This window comes from Schistocerca piceifrons, chromosome 2 (assembly GCF_021461385.2).
Source record: "Schistocerca piceifrons isolate TAMUIC-IGC-003096 chromosome 2, iqSchPice1.1, whole genome shotgun sequence".
NCBI classification, from domain to species: domain Eukaryota; kingdom Metazoa; phylum Arthropoda; class Insecta; order Orthoptera; family Acrididae; genus Schistocerca; species Schistocerca piceifrons.
The window spans coordinates 1,098,887,863-1,098,910,579 of NC_060139.1; the positions used below are offsets into that span (position 1 = coordinate 1,098,887,863).

Sequence of the window (22,717 nt, forward strand, 5' to 3'; positions counted from 1 at the left end):
TAGAATCTATGACAATACAGCTCATGAGGAAAAACATTTAAATGGCATGTATAGCTTTTATTGTAGCCAGTCATTTTTCAAATACTCTTGAGTATGTTAAGAAAGGCTCTGTGAATTGTTGCTTCTAACTGTCTGATAGATGCACTAACCCAGACAACTTCAGATGAGTCTGTGTATGCAATGATATTGTCTCAATAGCAGTTGTTTGACATGTGTGGGTGCATTGGTCTTCCTCATGAATCAAGCATATTATTTCATTTCTACAATATTTTTTTTTTTTGCCTCATCACAACCAATATTAAATCTGAGTTAAATTCTATGTTGGGAGAGTCTTCTCCTTCGTTTACAACAGTAAAATATTGGGTAGCTAAGTTTAAATGAGGCCATATGAGCTGCCAAGATGAGCATCACAGTGGTCGACCAAATGAGGTGACGACTCCAGAAATTGAGAAGAAAATCCACAAAGTGGTACTGGACGGTCATCAACTGAAAGTGTGCAACCTAGCAGACATAGTAGGCATTTCAAAAAGTGCAGTACATTGCATGTTATCTGAAAATCTGGACATAAGAAAACTGTGTGTGAGGTTTGTGCCGCGTGTCATGAAGATGTTTCAATTGAGTGTTTAGTGAAGTTTCGCAGCAACAAAGCTGATTTTTTGTGCCATTTCATAACCAAGATTTTCAGCGAATGAAGATGTGATGTCAGCAGTTAATGGTTATTTTGAGATGTTAGACAGTTCTCATTATAGAAAGGGTATTGAATTTATTGAACATCACTGGGAAAAGTGAATAGAGCTTATGTTGAGATTATGTTGAAAAATAAATACATTTTTTTTCCAAAATTTTTGTGTTTTCTTTGTTGGGTCGGGTACTTAGAGGACCATCCTTGTAAGCTTTCTGCTAAAACGTTGGCTGATGCTCCTGCGTCTAAAATAATGACTTTTGGTATAGCCTCTACCATCGCTCATACTTCCAAGACAAGAATTATTGGGTATTCCTTTCGACTCCCCTTGCATATCTTCTGCTTCATTGCAATCCAAAAATTTAATATACATATCATAGACCCTGTTGTCCCCTTCATCCACTCCTCTGGGGCACGAGTCAGTTATGTTCACTTTGATTGGGTCAGTTGCTGGTTTTGTGATCACTCTCCACAACCTCAGGTACTCTTAGGAAAGGTTGTGCCCTTGAATCTGTGTCATTTGGTGTCATCGTTTGCTGTTGTTGTGGATTACCATTCTGCTTATTCCAAGACAGATGGTTATGGTTTAAATTTTAGGTGTGTTGGTACCTCCTTGGACTCCAGTTTGGTCTAAAATGATTATTGTTGCCATTTGATCTTTGTCAGTTTTGTATAAAGTTACTGTGGTAGTTCCATTGGATCTGTTTTCATTAGGATACTTATGTTGAGCACTCACATTTCTATTGTGATTAGAGTTTTGGCCTGGCATACAATAATAACCAGCTTTACTTCAAATATCTTCGTATATTACGCCAACTGAATCTAATTTCAAGAGGAACTCTTCAAGTTTCTTTTGTGACACACTGGTTAATTTGTTCCTAATGTCAGGCAGTAATTTTACCTTCAATATACAAAGAATGTCTTTATGAGAAAAGGGATCATCCCAATACTTTGATTTGTTGATATATTATTTGAAATTTTTTCTTAATAGGCCATTTCTAAATGAAAAGGGTTTTGGGTTAAAAATCCATTTTCATAGATGTTCCTGTATCCCTTGAGTCCAGTCCTTTGGCAAAAAAGCACACTCAAATTGATATGTCTCAATTTTGTCAAGCATATCAGTCACCCACAGGATGCTGTCTGGCTGTAAACATCGAGAGACGTAACATATGTTTCCAGAATGAGAAGTTTCAGACATAACATATCTTTTGTCTTTCACTACACACATGTGGGTACACCCCATGAAAACCTCTAATAAATAATACAGGGACCATCATCTTCCTATCCTGTGAAAATGTCTGAGCTGCTGGTGTTTCAGCAATTTTTTCTCTAATAGTCAAGGTGCATATACATTCATTTGCTGTGTAGCCATTTGCATGAACTGGCCCTTGTTTCCATTCAGCTGATGCTGATGTGAATGTTTCTGAACTAGGTCATGAGGCTTGTTGTTGCTGGCAAAAACTCATTCCTGCACATCCTGCTTTTACTGTCCCCCCCCCCCCCCCCGCCCCCCCTCCCCTCGCCCAAGCTCTTCCATTTCTTGGATAACGGGTACTATTTCTGGTGCTATTTGATCTTTCTATTCTTGGAGAGTTAACCAATTTGGTTTTCCACTTCACATAACTCTCATTTATTAAAGCTGTCATCAGGTAAAATTTCCTGTGACAAATGAGCTACCACTTCTGTGTATTCATTTGTACACATTGCACCATTTATCTTTCTTTCATCCTAGCCCCATTGTCGATCTCAGATGAGAAATACTGTTTGTGTTCGTTTTCACTACACCAGAACACAGTGTGATAGTGGTTTTTTATGTGCCCCAGCCCAGTCAGTCAGTTCTGGTGTAGTGAAAAGTGTTTTACTATGTTATTTGTGGAAAATACTTGTTATAGTTACATATGCATCACAACATCTCAGCATGATGCGGAGGATGGAAGTGCTTGCCACATGAAAACATGACAAGCTACCTGTAGTAATTAACACAAAAGTGATCCAGAAAATTCATGCACACCAAATATAAAGAATAAATGAAAACGAAAACCCACTGATGATGGCACAGTGGTGGCGAAACATGGTTGGTTACTGAGAAAAACAATGTTTTGCATAACTGGTGGACCTCACATCCAAAAACTTGTGTTGAATACTTTTTGATACAAGTTTACATTTTTTTTCATTCACACAAAAGATGCAACATCTGCATGAAACATCCCACCATGGATGTATCTGAAGCAAGACAAGTGATTAATAAAAGAAAACTGTTATAAATGAACATTAAAAAGAACGAACTTACTGAGATAACATTGATTCTATTCCACATGTTGTATAATCTCATTACTTTTATCTTCCTGTAAATCATGAGAAAGAGAAACAGTTTAAAAATTACAAAACAATTTTAAAAAATTACAGTCTTTCAAGTATTGAAGTTTAAGTATTCTACAACTCCTCCCCTACTGTATATTGGCATTGTCCACACTTTACTGGACGACATTATACAATAGATGTGCACTTTTTTGGTTGTTTATGGGTTGTTTACTCGCTACTCAGAGCAGATGTTACTTTACAATTTCTATATTGGGTCCTTGGCCTGGAGGGTAGTCAATACACTTTAGTGTTTGGCTAGACTTCATAAGTTTTTATTTTATATTTTTAGTACTCCTACACATATCAAGGTTGCATTTCCATTTTTAAACTTTTACCCATTATTTAATATTGATTTTATAAAATTCTTTTATATACAATATTTAATTTTTTTTCCTTTTTTTCTCTTTTATATACTGTTATTATTTCAGTTATTAGTTTCCTAATATTGTCCCTACATTGAGCGTATTGATTATTTAAGTTCAGTCCCCACTCCGCATTGTTAGCGTGTAACTGTCGTGCAGTGTTAGAGCTAGTCAGTATGTCTGCATAGCATTGGGGCCTTGTGTGTGTCTCATTTCTACCACAGCCACAATGAAGGAGCTGTATAAGGTCCTGTCTACCAGTTCATAAACAATGACGGACCCTGCGTCACTGCAGAGTCCAACAAAGCTACTTCGTACAACCGACACCACAATGATTGTCCTCAGTCTCTCCCCCCCCCCCCCCCCACCCCCACCCCCACCCCACCCCCACCCCCCTCCCATGCATTGAAGGAGCCATTTAAGTTCCCATCTTCTAGTTCATAGTCTTCAAAAACCGTACATCACTGCAGAGTCCAAAGAAGGCATTTGGTACAATCGACACCATCACAAATATCCATGGAGGACAGTGTTAATTTGTTACCTCTGCTTCCTTCATTGTTTCCCTTCTATAGTGATGTCCTGCACTGTTGCACTGCTATAGGTGGTTTATTTATACTTGTTTAATCATTACCATAGGCACATGCTGTATTCATGGTGGTAAACCACCTGTATCACTTCATGCAGTTTAGGTATTTCTTGCATCACAATAGTCTAATTGTCTTCACATAATATACGTAGAATATGACATAGAATTACATGATTATTTACAAGAATCATAGGTTTTATATTAGAAATTAACTTCACTTTTCTTAACATTCTTTAACTGACACATGAAGTGTTTTATTTTATAATAGAGGAGAATTTAGATCATTTTCATTTATTTAAATAACCCCCATCAATTACTGGGGGGTCAGAAAAAGGAAATTGAAATATTCTATCATCTTTGCATCTTACAACTTGACAGGTCACAAAAACACACAGTTAAAGCTTTCAACCATTAAGGCCTTCATCAACAATAGACGACACACACACATACACATCCACAAAGTGTGTGTGTGTGTGTGTGTGTCTGTTGTCTATTGTTGACAAAGGTCTTAATGACCGAAAGCTTTAATTGTAAGAGTCTTTTTGTTGTCCCTATCTGCGAATCAGCATATCTGCTATATGGTGAGTAGCAACTTCCCTTTTTGTAATATTGTTACATTCTACCTGGACTTTCCATTGTTTGAAGCAACGATAATAATTGCTCTTAGGAGATGCTGATAATTATGTTGCTCATAATAAGTACAGTTAAACATCTAGAGCTGTTGTTTCAGGAACTGACAGGAGAGTGGAACAAAGCCTGTACAGAACTGGGAATACCATGCTCACAAAACTTTTCTCTTATTGCAACTTTGGGAGAACCAGTCGTAATTAGAGCATGGAATATTGCTGGGTTACCAGTCGATAATTTTTCGGTGGATAATGGCATAATAATTAGTAAAGCAAGAAGGTGGCCACTGATGATTGATCCACAAAGTAAGTTCTGAGTTTTTGGAAGCATTATATTATGCAGTGTAAGGGTCACTACATTTTCTGAAATAGCTGTATAATAGTTTAGCTTTTGCCTATCACTAATACACATCAATTTAATCATGATATGTAATAAGTCATTATATTAAAATGTCAAAATTTAAGTGCTTTTATGGCTGGATACTAGCCATTTACATTCTTCTATCAACCCATTTGACCTATGAACAATACAAAATGGGCTTAATACAGAGCTTCCCAGAGCAGAAGAGAGATGTAAATAAAATTATTCACTTGTTTTGGCCATATTGTTTTTGGTGTAATAATAATAATCAGCCATTTGACATTCACTTTTGCACGCATAATGGTTATTGGCAGTATGTACTAGTGTTGCTCCAACAGATCCCTAGTCATCTGCTCACACTGCATTATGACATTGCCTCGGTCTACCACACCAGCTCTCAGTGTACTTTGCACAGATGTGGGCAGTCAACAAGAGACTGGAGCAGATGAGATTTCTTAGTGTAGGGAAGTCTTTTGTTTGCACCGACTCTCTTAGTGCTCTACCGGTCATTCAGAAAATGTACCCAGCAAATAGGATAGTTCAGACAGATGGTCAAGGACAGTACATACCATCTGAAAAGCCAGAAGAAAGAGGTAGCCTTCTGTTGCACACGTGGATGTATTGGAATCGAGGGGAATGAGAAAGCTAATGGAGTGGCTAAAGCAGCCTGCCAGGAAAACACTAGAGTTCATCTTATTGTCCCCCTAAAGTCTATCCTGTCTCAGATAACAAAGAGAATGATATCTGATTGGGAAAGGCAGAGGCTGTTAAGTGACCAGCAACAGGCTGTGGCTGGTCAAATCTCCTATTCAACCACACCGCATTTCCTTTGAAAGGAGGCACGAAATGGTCCTCATCGGTCACAGCTCTGTGACACACGCTTATCTTTTGCAGCAAGAAGATCAAATGGAATGCAGTGTTTGTGACTTCACACTCACAGTTCGTCACCTTTTAATGCCGTGTGTTTCGTATGGTTATATGAGTGCCTTTGGTCTGCTGAAGCACTTACTCTCTCTTTTAACCAGTAACTATACTGTGGAAAGAAAACAGTTGGTATTGTGTGGTGTCAGATCTCTTGCCGAATTTAATTAAATGAAAGTTTTAATGTGTTTTTAGGTGGCTCGTTGATTCTGTTAGTCCCTAAATCGCCCAGCCTTATTTGTGCCATCAGCTGTTGTATTAATACTATTGACATATGACAGAAATATGAACAGATATAATGGAGCATGTATGTGAAACATTCTTATGACTGTCTGTAGTTATACGGCTTTTCCTTTCTGTTTTAACAGGAGATACTATTTGCACAAGGGTACCAAGATCTTGAGAAAAGATGCTGAAGACATCGCTCTTTGGTGGCTGACAATTTCAAATCCACCAGTCCATGCTACCATCTGTTGGAATAGAGCAAAGAAGTACCTTTATCCGTTCACTGGTAGCCACCTCCATTTCTTTCTAATGCTTTCACAATTGTGACTTCTACTGCAGTCAGTTCTGCGCTGGTGCAGTATTTTTTGGGAACTAGAGTTTAGTTCCTCATTGAGCTATCCAGATTCACATTCTACGGTTTACACAAATCTCCTGTTGGAACAGCTCCTTTGGAAAGTACGCTTTCAGTTTTCTTGCTTATTCTTCCCAAGTCAAAGCTTCTTCTTGGTATCTAACGGTTGCATCATCAGCAAGATGTTAAATCCTGATTGTCTCTCAACCACTGTCTGCTGAGCAATCCTCAGATCCACTTCTCAGTGCCACAAGACACATCAGCAGCTTAGTTCTGCACAACCTGTTCACATCTATGTTTGCCATTCACCTGACAGTGTGTGGTGGAGGGTACTTCTGGAGCCAAAAACTGCTCCTCCCTTATCTGTTCCACCTGGAAATGGCACATGAGAATGACTGACTATCTGGCCTTGGCATCCAGAAACTGTGCTCATGTGTGTGTGAGTTGTGTTTGTTCAAATGAAGGTCTCTTAGGTCAAAAGCTTACTTGTTTGACAGTCTTTTTATTGTGCCAATCTGTGACTTAGCGTCTCTGCTGTATGTCGAGGAGCATTCTATCCTTTATGTAATATTGTCATTATCAGAACTAACTTACATGTCATTAATATAATACTTATGCTGAATTATCATCATTAATACCTCAATATAGGATAATATAAGCAGCCAGTGTGAGATATAAAAGTACTTCATATCTTAATTACCTGGACAGTAAACATAAGATGCATTGGCATGTCAAAACTAAAGCCAGTATTTACAACATGTTTCACCAAGTGCATCTGTCCCACATTACAAATCACAGAGTACACTGCTGCTGTGAGATTTACTAGGATCACTTGTGTATTCATGTCATCATCAATTACAAATATAAATCTGTAATTTTAATAAAATGTGCTGACTGGTATACAATCATAAAATTATTTTTGTAGCAGATTAAGCAACTGTACTTACATGACCATATGGAGGTAAAACAATAAGTCAAATAAGACATGTCATTAAGACTACAATCTAAGTTATATTTCAAAGTTCAGTTTATGCACCACGTGAGATACAAGAAAAATAATCGCACAGCAACTCGAATGTCATTTCCTTAAACACGTGTTACTTTCTTTGATAACTCTTCCCTGTTTAGAATATCATGTAGCAGGAAATGCAAGCTGTATCATATTGTGAAGGTCAGCCAGAGAATGGTAACAGAATTTTACTGCAGACAATACTGAAAAGTGCTGTATAATGGCATAAGACAAGTTTAAGTAGTTCATTACTCAAAGAGAATAGAATGCTCTCAGAACACAATTAAAACTATGTGGTCAGTTGTGAAAGAAGTGTCAGGCCGAATGTGGGTCTCAATATATTACACCTCTCTTGTGTGAGAATGAAACTGTTAGTGATCTGCCATAGTTGTGCACAATATTTAATAATCACATCTTGCCAATAGGCAGCAAGTTAGATCAAAATTTTATTGACTCAGGTAAAAGCTGAACTCTTGATAGCTGCATTATGTGCAGCTACAGGTAACAAGCTAAGATAAATGGCACAAAGGAATTGCAAACAATGGCTGTGTGTGGGTATTGATTTAAACCAATGGAGGAAGTTGAAAATGCGTGCCATCCAGACACAGTGGTCACCAGAACTGCACACACTATCCTAGCATGCTTCCCAAAAGACCTAAATTCTCAGCTTATCCACAAACTACTAACGTAGTGCTCCTTGCCCATTCTTCTCATTACGTGCGGCATTTTGCTGATTCCCCTGTGTTTTGTGATTCGTTCAAATTGTATCCGAAAAGTATATGGAGATGATTTCAATGTGTTAATAGGGTGACTGACTCACCCATAGTTTTGTGTATGTGGTCAGCCAGTTACATTTCCCTATGTTATTGTTTTAGGTCTTCTGCAGTTTTATATTTGTTTTTGTCCCAGGTGTAGCATCTTCCACCCTTTCTCAGTTGTCTTCAGGTGTGTGAGAGGTAAGTGAAGTGGAAGTGAGTGATTGATTGTTCTTTTATAGGTTTACTCCTTACTTTGTGCAAGAATTTTGGAGATTTTAGCCACATTTGTTTGTTGTAATTAGTGTAAGGGTACTGATAAACTCACCATTAAGCACCCATTAGTTCCAACACACACACACACACACACACACACACACACACACACACACACACACACACACAGCCGCACGGAGTGGCTGCGCGATTTGAGGTGCCATGTCACGGACTGCCCTGCCCCTCCTGCCAGAGGTTTGTGTCCTCCCTCAGGCATGGATGTATTTCTTGTTATTAGCATAAGTTAGTTTAAATAGTAAGTCTAGGGACTGATGATCTCATCAGTTTGGTCCCTTAAGAATTCACACACATTTGAACACACACACACACACACACACACACACACACACACACACACACACACACACACACACCCATGCGTGTGCACAAATGTAACTAACACACACATGATCGGAGTCTCAGGCAACTGAAGCTACACTGCAAGAAGCATCACCAGTGCATGATGTGAGTGGCGACTGGGTGGGGCTAAGGAGGAGGCTGGGGTGGGGAGGGGAAGGCATAGTAGGGTAGGAGTGGCAGACAGTACAGTACTGCTGGGGAGTGCGCAGGGACAATGTGGAGAGAGGGTGGACAGTTACGTGCAGTCGGGTGGTTGGACAAAGAGAGGGGTGAGAAGTAAAAGGGCTGGGTGCAAAGGTGGAATGAGGGCTGTGTAGTACTGGAATGGGAATAGGGAAGAGGCTGGATGGATGAGGACAATGACTAACGGAGGTTGAGGCTGAGAGGGCTATGGGAATGTACAAAATATTGTAGGGACCCACCTGTGCAGTTCTGAAAGGCTGGCATTGGTGGGAAGGATCCATATGGCACTGGCTGTGAAGCAGTCATTGAAATGAAGGATTTCATGTTTGGCAGTATGCTCAGCAACAGGGTGGTCCACATGTTTCTTGGCCACAGTTTTTTGGTGGCCATTCACGAGTACAGACAGCTTGTTGGTTGTCATTCCCACATAGAAAGCAGCACAGTGGTTGCAGCTTGGCTTGAAGATCTCATGACTGGTTTCACAAGTAGCCCGGTCTTTGATGGGATAGGTGATGTTTGTGACTGGACTGGAGTAGTTGGTGGTGGGAGGATGTATGGGACAGGTCTGTGTCCAGCTCTGTTACAGGGGTATGAGCCACTGGGTAACAGGTTGGGAACAGGGATTGTGTAGGAATGGACGAGTATATTGTGTGGGTTCAGTGGTTGGTGGTATACCAGTGTGGGAGTGGTGGAAAGGATAGTGGGCAGGACATTCCTCATTTCAGGCATGACAAGACTTCGTTGAAACCCTGGCGGAGAATGTAATTCAGCTGCTCCAGTCCTGGGTGGTACTGAGTTATGAGTTCAATGTTCCTCTGTGGCCAGATGGTGGGACTTTGGTAGGTGGTGGGAGACTGGAAAGATAAGGCATGGGAGATTTGCTTTTGTACAATGTTGGGAGGGTAATTCTAGTCATTGTTTGCATGACAAGCTATCTGTGCTTATGAATGGCCACTGACAAAATGTGGCCAAGAAATAAATTGACCATATTGTTGCTGAGCACACTGCCAACCATGACACCCTTCATTTCAATGACTCCTTCACAGCCACTGCCATATGGATCCTTTCCACCAATACCAGCTTTTCTGAATTGCGCAGGTGGGAACTTCCCCTGCAGTATGTCCTACATTCCCCTAACCCTCCTGACCTCAACTTTTTAGTCATTGTCCTCACTCATCCAACCCCTTCCCTGTTCCCATTCCAGCAATACATTGCCTTCATTCCGCCATCGCACGTACTCTTTCTACTTTTCTCCTCTCCCGCTATCCCACCCCCTCCCCCTCTCTTCTCCGCACCATCTGTCTAACATTCTGATTGCACATAGCTGCCCACCCTCTCTCCACGTCATCCCTGAGTGCTCCCCAGTAGCACTGCACTGTCCGCCACCCCTACCCCGCTATCCTGCCCCTCTCCCCACCCCAGCCTCCTCCTTACCTCCACCCAGTCGCCACTCACATCATGCGCTATTGCTGCTGCTTGCAGTGCGGCTTCAGTTGCCTGAGACTGCAGTCATGTGTGTGTGTGTGTGTGTGTGTGTGTGTGTGTGTGTGTGTGTGTGTGTGTGTGTGTGTGCGCGCGCGCGCTTGCGTGCGTGCGTGCGTGCATGGATGTGTGTCTGTCGTCTATTTTTGATGAAGGCCTTACTGGCCCAAAGCTTTATTTGTGACAGTCTTTTTGTCTCGCGTATCTGCAATTCAGCATCTCTGCTATATGGTGAGTAGCAACAGTCCTTCTCATAATAGTGTTACATTCCATCCTGGATTTTCCATTGTTTGATCTAATTTTTCATTTCTAATCTTCATGGTCCCTATAGGATCATTCTACACTCAGCATCAAATGCCAGTTTTCTAATCTTTCTCAGTAGTATTCTTTAAAATGTGTGTCTTCTTCCCTCCAGAGATTTCTACTTGAGCTCCTGAAGCATATCCACAACACTTACGTGCTGATCAAACATACTGGTAACTAATCTAGCAGTTCACCTATGCGTTGCTTCGATGTCTTCTTTCAGTCCAACCTGGTGCAAATTGCAAACGCTCAAGCCATTCTCCAAGAATAGGTCACACTAGTGTCTCCTTTGTAGATGGACCACCCTTTCCTAGAATTCTCCCAGTAAAGTGAAGTTGACTGTTCACCTTCCCTATCACAATCCTCACATGCTCATTCCATTTCATATTGCTTCACAGCATTGCAGCCAGATATTTAACGACATGACTGTGTCAAGCAGGGCTGTGTCTGAACATTACAGGTTTTTTTACTTCCTATTCATCCCCATTAACTTACATTATACATTAAGAACCATCTGCCATTCATCACACCAACTAGAAATTATGTCTAGGTCATCATGTATTAACCTACAGTCATCTACCCTTGACACCTTCCTATACACCACAGCATTATCATCAAACAACTGCAAAGTGCTGCCCATCCTGTCTGACAGATCTTTTATGTATACAGAAAATAGCAACAGTCCTATCACACTTCCCTGTGGCACTCTTGTTGTAACCCCTGTTGAACACTTGCACACAAGGACAATATACTGGGTTCTCCTACAAAGTATAACGGCTAAATGATAGGTTGAGAACTGTAGGTATTTTCTTCAGTTTAAGAAACACATTTAACTGTGTTTGACCATGAAATATTTTTGCATAAGTTTTAACATTGTGGGTTAGGGGAAAAGCTAAACAGTGGTTGACTTCTTATTTAGATAGTAGAAAGTAGAAGTTTGCCTTGCAGGGAACAGTTTGGAATTATACTGTGGTCCTGTAAAGAAGAGATGCCACAATCTGGATATGTTGCTTTCCTTGGACTAAACGTGTCAGATGGGGGAGGGGGGGGGGGGGGGGGGGGAAGGAAAAAAAATGTTCTTTTTGCACACAACACATAATGTGTGTAATATGGAATTCAGCAACAGCAGTATGTGGCTTTCAGGGAACGGAATAACACTTAAATACAGAAAATCATAATGCATACAGTTACTGACACAGAGCTGTAGTATAAACAAAATTATATTACCTCAAGGCGGTCAGACAGTCAGTGGAGTTACCTTTCTATATTTTTAGAACTGAGAGTAGATGAAAGGTTTCCTTGGTAAAGTCACATTCGAGATCTTGTGCAGAAACTGAATGTTGCTATGTTAACTACGGTAATGATCCCAGCTGTCTTTGATACTAGAACACAAAATTTGTTTATTTTATTTTCTTTCCCTCTGTTATCTCACACAGTATTACAATGTGGGGCAACTCTGTGCCCTCACCAAGAATACTCTCAGCCCACGAATGGACAGTTGGATTGACCTGTAGTGTCAGTTTGCAAACTTCATGTAGGCTGTCATCCAGGTGTCTCGAAATTCTAACTTTGGTGTCCCCGTACGTATATTCTTCAAAGGATTTGTTATGGGCAGTATTAACTCGTTCAGAAGAAATGCAATATTCATTCAGTGAGCACTGTGTAAAAAAGTGAATTGTGCATAAACATTATGCTGAAATGTGTCCACTGTTCAGCAGGTTTCATTTTCAGTATGCTTCCAGCATTTAATTGATGAAAGGAGAAAATATAAAAACGCAGTAAATGAAGCAGGCAAAAAGGAATACAAACGTCACAAAATGAGGTCAACAGGAAGTGTAAAATGCCTAAGCAGGGATGGCCAGAGGACAATTGTAAGGATATAGAGGCTTATCTCACTAGGGGTAAGATAGATACTGCCTACAGGAAAATTAAAGAGACCTTTCGAGAAAAGAGAACCACTTGTATGAATATCAAGAGCTCAGATGGAAACCCAGTTCTAAGCAAAGAAGGGAAAGCAGAAAGGTGGAAGGAGTATATAGAGGATCTGTACAAGGGCAATGTACTTGAGGACAATATTATGGAAATGGAAGAGGATGTAGATGAAGATGAAATGGGAGATACGATACTGCGTGAAGAGTTTGACAGAGCACTGAAGGACCTGAGTCAAAACAAGACCCCGGGAGTAGACAATATTCCATTGGAACTACTGGCGGCCTTGGGAGAGCCAGTCCTGTCAAAACTCTACCATCTGGTGAGCAAGATGTATGAGACAGGTGAAATACCCTCAGACTTCAAGAAGAATATAATAAATCCAATCCCAAAGAAAGCAGGTGTTGACAGATGTGAAAATTACCAAACTATCAGTTTAATAAGTCACAGCTGCAAAATACTAACACGAATTCTTTACAGACGAATGGAAAAACTGGTAGAAGCCGACCTCGGCGAAGATCAGTTTGGATTCCGCAGAAATGTTGGAACACGTGAGGCAATACTGACCCTGCGACTTATCTTAGAAAATAGATTAAGGAAAGGCAAACCTACATTTCTGGCATTTGTAGACTTAGAGAAAGCTTTTGACAATGTTGACTGGAATACTCTCTTTCAAATTCTAAAGGTGGCAGGGGTAAAATACAGGGAGCGAATAGCTATTTACAATTTGTACAGAAACCAGATGGCAGTTATAAGAGTCGAGGGGCATGAAAGGGAAGCAGCAGTTGGGAAGGGAGTGAGACAGGGTTGTAGCCTGTCCCCGATGTTATTCAATCTGTATATTGAGCAAGCAGTAAAGGAAACAAAAGAAAAATTTGGACTAGTTATGAAAGTCCATGGAGAAGAAATAAAAACGTTGAGGTTTGCCAATGACATTGTAATTCTGTCAGAGAATGGAATGAACAGTTCTTGAAAGGAGGATATAAGATGAACATCAACAAAAGCAAAACAAGGATAATGGAATGTAGTCGAATTAAGTTGGGTGATGCTGAGGGAATTAGATTAGGAAATGAGGCACCTAAAGTAGTAAAGGAGTTTTGCTATTTGGGGAGTAAAATAACTGATGATGGTCGAAGTAGAGAGGATATAAAATGTAGACTGGGAATGGCAAGGAAAGCGTTTCTGAAGAAGATAAATTTGTTAACATCGGGTATAGATTGAAGTGTGAGGAAGTCGTTTCTGAAAGTGTATGGAGTGTAGCCATGTATGGAAGTGAAACATGGACGATAAATAGTTTGGACAAGAAGAGAATGGAAGCTTTTGAAATGTGGTGCTACAGAAGAATGCTGAAGATTAGATGGGTAGATCACATAACTAATGAGGAAGTATTGAATAGGATTGGGGAGAAGAGGAGTTTGTGGCACAACTTGACAAGAAGAAGGGATCGGTTGGTAGGACATGTTCTGAGGCATCAAGGGATCACCAATTTAGTATTGGAGGGCAGCGTGGAGGGTAAAAATCGTAGAGGGAGATCAAGAGATGAATACACTAAGCAGATTCAGAAGGATGTAGGTTGCAGTAGGTACTGGGAGATGAAGAATCTTGCACAGGATAGAGTAGCATGGAGAGCTGCATCAAACCAGTCTCAGGACTGAAGACAGCAACAACAACATGCTTTCGGCAAATGCCTACAGCCTTGCTGCAGTGGTAACACCGTTTCCTGTCAGATCACTGAAGTTGAGCGCTGTCAGGCTGGATTAGCTCTCGGACGGATGACCATCTGGTCTGCCGAGCGCTGTTGGCAAGTGGGGTGCAGTCAGCTCTTGTGAGACAAACTGAGGAGTTGGTCGATTGAGAAGTAGCAGCTCTGGTGTCGTAAACTGGCACACGACTAGGAGAGTGGTGTGCTAATCACACGCCCCTCCATATCCACATCCAGTGGCATCTGAGGGCTGGGGATGACACGGTGGCTGGTCAGTACCATTGGGCCTTCCGAGTCCTGTTCGGACCAAGTTTAGTTAAGTGCCAGCAAAAATGAAAAAAAAAAAAAGTTTGTGATAAGTCCTAAGTATTCAAATCCGTGTTGAAAAGTTTCCCTGTGGTACATCCCTTTTCTGGATGGAAGTCACTCACAGAAGTTGAGAATACTTCTCCATAATGTCCTATTTATTTGTATACTCCAGACATCACTGTCATTGTCTTTGTCTTTGTTTTCCCTTTATCGGGCATCAGGTTGGGTTCAGATATTTATGGTACTTCTCCAGTTTCTTCTGTCTGATGTTGCTATCTAATACTGGGCTGTTGGGTAGATGCTCGAGCCATTCCCAATTCAAATCGTTCATTACACTTTGTGTGAGCTCGGAGATGTGTGGACACATTTTATCAGGGAGCAGTTTCACTCCGTCTGTCACCTAGCGAGGTCATCTGCTCTCAATGGACTTGCATGGGCTACAGGTAGTCTGACAGTAAACGTCACTATTCACGGTTTTTCCATACATGAGGAATTTAATGGGTATTGCACTCCAGACATTGAAAATGATGGTGAGTAACACCATGCCTGCCGAAGACACAACTTCTAAATTTCAGGGGGAGATGAAAATGCATGCTGCACATCCCCAGGTGGCTTGCTGTGTTATGGGAAAGCAGTGTATGCAAATTTCCCCTGGTTTGGTTGTTATGACATTTTGTAACTTTTCATTTGAACACCTCTTATATAAAAAGTATTTGCAGCATCTATAACCATAACTGAAAAATAATTGTCAATTGGCTCTTGTTATTACACTGAACTGTTTTCACAACTGTGTATAGTGATCCATTATTGGGTAATGTATACACGCAAACAAAAGTAAGTTGTGTGAACTACTTTATTTCACATTATTATCAAATGTATTGCATACAATGAACTTAAAGAGAATGTGGCAGAAACTGGAGTAAGGGGAGACCATACGTAACAAAACAAACCCCGTCATATGCAGGATATCTATGAGACAGGTGAAATTCCCCCATTTTCAATAAAAACAAATGGTTTTTCCATACACGAGAAATTTTTTGGTATTGCACTCCAGACATCGAAAATGATGGTGAGTAACACCATGCCTGCCGAAGACACAACTTCCAAATTTCAGGGGGAGATGACAATGCATGCTGCACATCCCCAGGTGGCTTGCTGTGTTATGGCAAAGCAGTGTATGCAAATTTCCCCTGGTTTGGTTGTTATGACATTTTGTAACTTTTCATTTGAACACCTCTTATATAAAAAGTATTTGCAGCATCTATAACCATAACTGAAAAATAATTGTCAATTGGCTCTTGTTATTACACTGAACTGTTTTCACAACTGTGTATAGTGATCCATTATTGGGTAATGTATACACACAAACAAAAATAAGTTGTGTGAACTGCTTTATTTCACATTATTATCAGATGTATTGCATACAATGAACTTAAAGAGAATATGACAGAAACTGCAGAATAACTGGAGTAAGGGGAGACCATACATAACAAAACAAACCCCGTCATATGCAGGATATATATGAGAAAGGTGAAAATCCCTCATTTTCAACAAAAACGTAACAACTGGAATTCCAAAGAAGGCAGGTGCTGAGATGTTTGAGTGTTACAGAACTATCATTTTAGTAAGTCGTGAATGCAAAGTACTAACACGCATTATTTACTGAAGAATGAAAAGACTTGTAGAAGTTGAACTCATGGAAGAGTAGTTTGCATTCCAGAGAAATGTAGTAACGTGCAAGCCGATGTTGACCCTACAACTTATCTAATAAAGACTGAATGTAGTCACACCTTTGTTTATAGCATTTGTAGACTTAGGCAAAGCTTTTCAAATTGTTGACTGGACTAAACTTTGAAATTCTAAAGAAAGCAGGTGTAAAAGAAAGAGCGCAGAAGGCTTTTTTACAAATCGTGCAGAACCAAATCTCAGTTGTAAGAGGTGAGGGGGACAATAGGAAAGCACTGGTTGAGAATGGAGTGAGACAGGGTTGTAGCTTATCCCCAATATTATTCAATCTGTACATTGAGCAAGCAACAAAGGAAATTGAGAACAAATTTAGAGAAGGGGATTCAAGTACAGGACAAAGTTTTCAGTGACTTTGTAATTCTCTCAAAGACAGAGAAGATAGGTCACACAGAATAGATAATGTCTTAAAAAGACAAAAGTAAAAGAAGTGTGTTGGAATTAAGTCAGATTAAATCACATGATATTTATGGAGTTCAGTTAGAAATTGAGATACTGAAAGTAAGAGACAAGGTTTGCTTTTGGGGACCAAAATAATTAACAATGGGAGAAGTAAAGAGTATATAAAGTAAATATTTCAATAGTAAGAAAAGTTTTTCTGGAAATGAGAATCATTCTAATATCTAACATAAGCCTAAATGTTGGGACGACTTTACTAGAAATATGTGCTTTGAGTTTAGCTATGTACGGGAGTGAAATGTGGACGATAAACAATTAAGAAAGAAAGAGAATATAAGCTTTTGAAATGTGATGTTACAGAAGAATTCTGAAGATTGAATGGATAAATCTGATAAGTAAAAGAAAACTGTTAAATAAAATTGGGAAGAAACGGAACTTATGGGACACATCCTAACACATCAAGGAGTTGTCAGATTTGGTAACAGAGAAAAGTTGGGGAGGGGGTAAAAGCTGTACAGAGAGACCGAAGCTTGAAGCATGAAGGAGTCATCAATTTCATAATGAAGGAAACTTATGTATGAGCTGGGAGGTGGAGGAGGAGGGGTAAGAACATGTTAAAACTCCAAAAAGAGAAACAAATTGTTTGCAGTTATCAAGTTTAAATGGCTGCAAATTTCAAAAATTAACGAGAAATAAAGAGCCATGCACAAGATAGACTATGGTGGGGAGCTATAGCAAACCAGCCTTTGCACTTAACAAAACTGCATATTACATGTAGCTAAATAACTTGACTTTTCATCCCTCTTCATGACTTTGTGTAAATCGTTTGGTTAGTGCGGATTCTTCTTTCTTTTATTAATTACATTTTCCATTAATTTACATCTTTTTATCAACATTTCCATGCATCATTTTCTTTTTACATTTTTATTTAGGGTGTATATGCTCCAGGACAAACGGGAAATCCAGGAAATATTTTTATCAGGAATATTTTTATCAGGAGAAAACTGGGAAAAACCCAGGAATATTTTAGAATTCTGGGAATTTTTCATTGTTTTAATCTTTAGTTAAATTTTTGTAATTTAGACTGTCAAGAACTGATAGTCTAACAAAGAATTTTTCTGTATCCCACTACTGCAGCAATAAAATGTAAAAGACAGAATAAAGCCAAAACAAAACTTAAGTTTCAAAGGAAATGCACCATTTACAACAACAAAACACAGTACACACACAAGTGCCTGCCAAGGGCAAAGTGTGTCAGAGACTTTAGGATGAAGACTATGGAATACTTCATAACAGCAAACTGCTTCTGATGAGTGTGATGTCACATCTGTTTACATTAAGTTCGTTTTCAGCAGTTGCCAGTGGGCTCATGCGCATGCGCAGTTGACTTGTGTATGAGTAGTACCTTCTCCCAGTTGCGGCTACTGGAAATGTGGCTGCAATAGTAGCAAGAGACAGTCACACTACGCAGAAAAATTTTTTTGGTGCACCCAAGCTTCCAGATTTGTGCATGCACAGAGCATGTAATTGGCAGGGGCATAGTGACCCCTGTTTATGTTTAGTGGTTTTGTTGTTTCCTTTTCATTTACAGTTCAAACATCAATTGAAAACATATTCAAACATCAATTGAAAACATAACGGATTTCTGTGACCAGGAACTATCAAATGAATTAAATGCATTCACATAATTATCGAAGGCAAAAATATTGGTTTCAGTTGTATGATTTTCTTTCCACATTTTTGGCAGTCAAGCATTAATTGCCTTGCAGAACATTGAAGTTATTTTTGTCAGTTTGCTAAATAAATGTGGCTCTGCTTAATCTTTTCCACAGAAGTAGTCTGTTTATAAGAAACAAAGTATTTCATACCTCAGTATTGTCTAGTTTCAACGGTTCACTGAATTTTAATTGCACATTTTCATCTTCTGGCATGTATGACATTATGCCATAATAAAAAACCAAACATGAGACAATACAGCACGCATACTCCAAGAAAATTTGCATCCTGAAAAGCACGATATCAGGTGGGGACCTACTTCATTGTGAATCTGGATGTATGAAAGTGTCCCTTAAGCCAAATTATGCATTCTAGTTTGGTTTTTGAAATTCCTATGATCTTAGAGTATCCTCTGGTGTCATATTTCTTTTATGACATCATGTAATATCTCTTCATGCCCTATGCGTACGAACATACAGGCTTCCTATGACACAGTAACTGCTCACGCACAGTAACACCTGTTTTCTGGTGCTCTCTGGCACCTGCTGAAATGAAACTGTGTCTAAGAAGTTGCAGGAAAATATTGCGAATGGTTCTTTGAAAACTGTTATTTTGAAAGGAAATTTCCTTTAACGCAAGATGAATTATGTTACTTGTGAGAATGTGCAATGGAGTTTCTTAAATCACAGACTTTCATTTCAAACTTAACACTTTGAGTCCCAGCCATTTAGAATAATTTCGAGCCAAACTATTGTTTAAAATTTATTGGCACATTTAGGTGATATATCTTAAAGTATAACATCTGCTAAAAAGACCAATTAAGTGAAAGCTTAGCTTTTCTTGTACTACACTACGTACATTAATTTAAATCATTAACTTTTTCTATTTGTGTGTTCACCCTTCTTAAAAGTGATGTTGTTATGGAAAAGGGGGTATTTTCACCTTGGAAGAAGAGTATTTTCCTGTGGAAAAAAGGGCGTTTTTAATCAGAGGAGCTGGGAAAAATTCAGGATTTTTTTCTTGTACACATATACACCCTGTTGTATAAATTGCTATTTTGTGTTATTTTTCTTCTCATATGTCTGTCAGCATTTGTTTGCATGATTTGTAATGTGTCACCTAGTCCCCAGTTTGAAGAGTGGATTGATGCAGCTCTCCATGCTACTCAGTTCTGTGCAAGCCTCTTCATCTTTAAATAACTACTGCAATGTACATCCTTCTAATCTGCTTACTGTATTCATCTCTTGGTGTCGTATCTTTGTTACCCCCATTACATTACTCCATTGTCAAGCTGGTGATCCCCTGATGATTCAGAATGTGTTCTATCAACTGATCCCTCCTCATAGTCAGGTTGTGTCACAAATTTTTCACCATAATTCTGTTCAGTATCTTCTCGCAATCTACCAATCTGTTCTTCAGCATTCTTCTGTAACACCACTTGCATTTCAGAAGCTTATATTCTCTTCTTGCCCAAACTGCTTCTTGTCCATGTTTCACTACCATACAAATACTTTCAGAAAAGACTTAAATCTATATTCAGTATTAACAAACATCACTTCCTCAGAAACACTTTTCTTGCCATTGCCAGTAACATTTTATATCCTTTCTCTCCCCACTATCACTTATCTTGCTACCCAAATAACAAAACTCAAATATCAATTGTCTCATTTCCTAATCTGATTCCCTCAGCATCACCTGATTTAATTTGACTACGTTCCATTATATTTTACTATAAAAATACAGCGACCAGCCACTTTTTTAATGTGTTTTATTTATGGCAATGTGCATTTTGGGTTTGCACCCATCTTCAGCTGGCAAGTTACATGTATCTTCAGTTTATACAGCGGTAAAACATCGACAGCAGTTTGGATGCTGTAGCTGGCCTGTGCAAAAGCAACGATTCCAATCATTTACTTCAATTTTGTGAGTTTAAAGTTACGCACTATCAGTTGTTCATTTTACTTACATTCTCCTCTCCTTGTTTTTCCTTGGCCTTTCTTCTTTTTTTGTAACAGAACAAACATTTTTGGTCACGTATTTTACACAGGCGCACTGCGTTATCCGCCATGTTGTCGACTGACATGTTGTATATTATTACATGCATTTGTTGGGTTTATATTCGATTATGTTATTTCTTGAATGTGCTTAGTAGGTGGTTTGATAAGTAGAATGTGGAAGTTTTTCAGAAATATTCTGTTTGATCGTTAAGTGTGTAGGAGCAGATGCATGTTTATGTGAATAAATTTCGAGTTCTTCTAGGAGGTTCATTATGTTTCTTTTGTTGGCTAGGTGGAGAACTTGTAGGTTATGGGATATGTCTGTTACTTGATGTTCTTCTTCTGCTACATGTTTGGCAAATGTGGATCTATTTAAGTTTTTTAAACAAAGAGCATCCATGCGTTCTCAAAAACGTATGTTGAAGTTTCTACCTGTTTGGCCTATATATGTTTTTGGACATGAGTTGCAGTTAAGTTTGTATATTCCTGATTGATTGTATGGTTTGGTATTATTTTTAATGTTATGGATAGCTTTGTGATTTATTTTGTTATTTGTATAGTAGCTAATTCTGATATCTGTTCCACGGAACAGGTTTGCTATTTTATACGACAGTTTTCCTACAAATTGCAAGCTTACATATTTTTCTTTTGGCTTTGTTGTGGTATTCTTTAATGCTGTATTGTTATTGTATTTGGTTATGTGAGGATTTATCTTAGAGTTTAGTTCATCTATTAATTTTGGATTGTAACCATTATTGTAAGCAATTGCTTTGATGGTGTTTAGTTCTTCTATTTGGTCAGCTGGTTCTAGTGGTATTTTGTGCATATTGTTTAGCATTGCTCTGTATGAAGCCATCTCATGTTTATCCGGGTGGCAGGATGATTTATTAATTGTGTCATCTGTGTATGTTGGTTTCCTGTATACTTGAAATTTGTGTTTGTTGTTGGGGCTACTTATGGAGAGATCCAGAAAAATTAAACCTACTTCTGTTTGGTGTTCTACAGTGACAAAAAATGTTTGTGCTGTTACAAAAGAGAAGAAAGGCCAAGAAAAAACAAGGAGAGGAGAGTGTAAGTAAAATGAACAACTGATAGTGCGTAACTTTAAACTCACGAAATTGAAGTAAATGATTGGAATCGTTGCTTTTGCACAGTCCAGCTGCAGCATCCAAACTGCTGTCGATGTTTTACCATTGTAGAAACTGAAGATACATGTAACTTGCCAGCTGAAGATGGGTGCAAACCCGAAATGCATATTGGCATAAATAAAACGCATTAAAAAAAAGTGGCTGGTCGCTGTATTATCATAGTAAAATATCATTATCCACGCATACGGAGCTCAACAGTGCAAATAGAAATGTACAAATTGTTATTGAGACTATTTAGCCAGGTACTAAGAGCTGTAAATGCCTTCAGAAAGTACAAAATTAAGTTAGAAAGAACAATTCTTAGTATCAAGTTCAATAAAAAGTGTTTACGAGCGAATGTAACCCCCAAATATATCAAAGTGAACATCAACAGTCAAAGCATAGCAGCGAAAATAGCTAAAGAAAAAAGTGAAATTATATGGCTCCAATCTGAAATCCAAAACCAACACAGAAAGAAGCAGTTTTTAAACTACCACTTATATAGATTACATTTAGAGCTAGGTAAACTACTTACCCCCACACAATTCAACCATGCATTAGATTTTGTCAGTATAATAGCTATGAAAGAACAGCATAAGGTCAGATGTAGGAATAACAATAAGTTGAAAAAGCTTATGTCAGAAATTCCAAAGGTGAATGACAATGTACCTTCCACTAAGCATAAATTCTCCAAACATCTAGTAAATTCTACTAACATCATTTTCAGTGATAAAGAAGTAAGTTTGATGAATAAAGGGCTTCAACATAATATCATCCCATCTCTGACTGAAAATAATATTAAAGATTATATAGTAGGCACCAAAACAGCCTGTGATACTGCAGAACTAACACAGAATGATCAGATTGCCATAGGCCACAAAGTTAACAATTTTAGCACCAAACAAATAGAGAAAGCAAATAATAATAATAGTATAAAGTACCATGACAGTG

General features: G+C 38.9%; 1 protein-coding gene across 1 annotated transcript in view; it reads left to right on the forward strand.

The window, feature by feature from the left end:
• Nucleotides 1–22,717, forward strand: part of LOC124776158 (dynein axonemal heavy chain 3) — a 1,197,897-nt gene that overhangs the window by 825,887 nt on the left and 349,293 nt on the right. Inside the window, exon 49 of the mRNA XM_047250998.1 lies at nucleotides 4,722–4,923. Within this exon, the coding sequence (XP_047106954.1) occupies nucleotides 4,722–4,923 (202 nt within the window). The remainder of the gene's footprint in view (nucleotides 1–4,721; nucleotides 4,924–22,717) is intronic.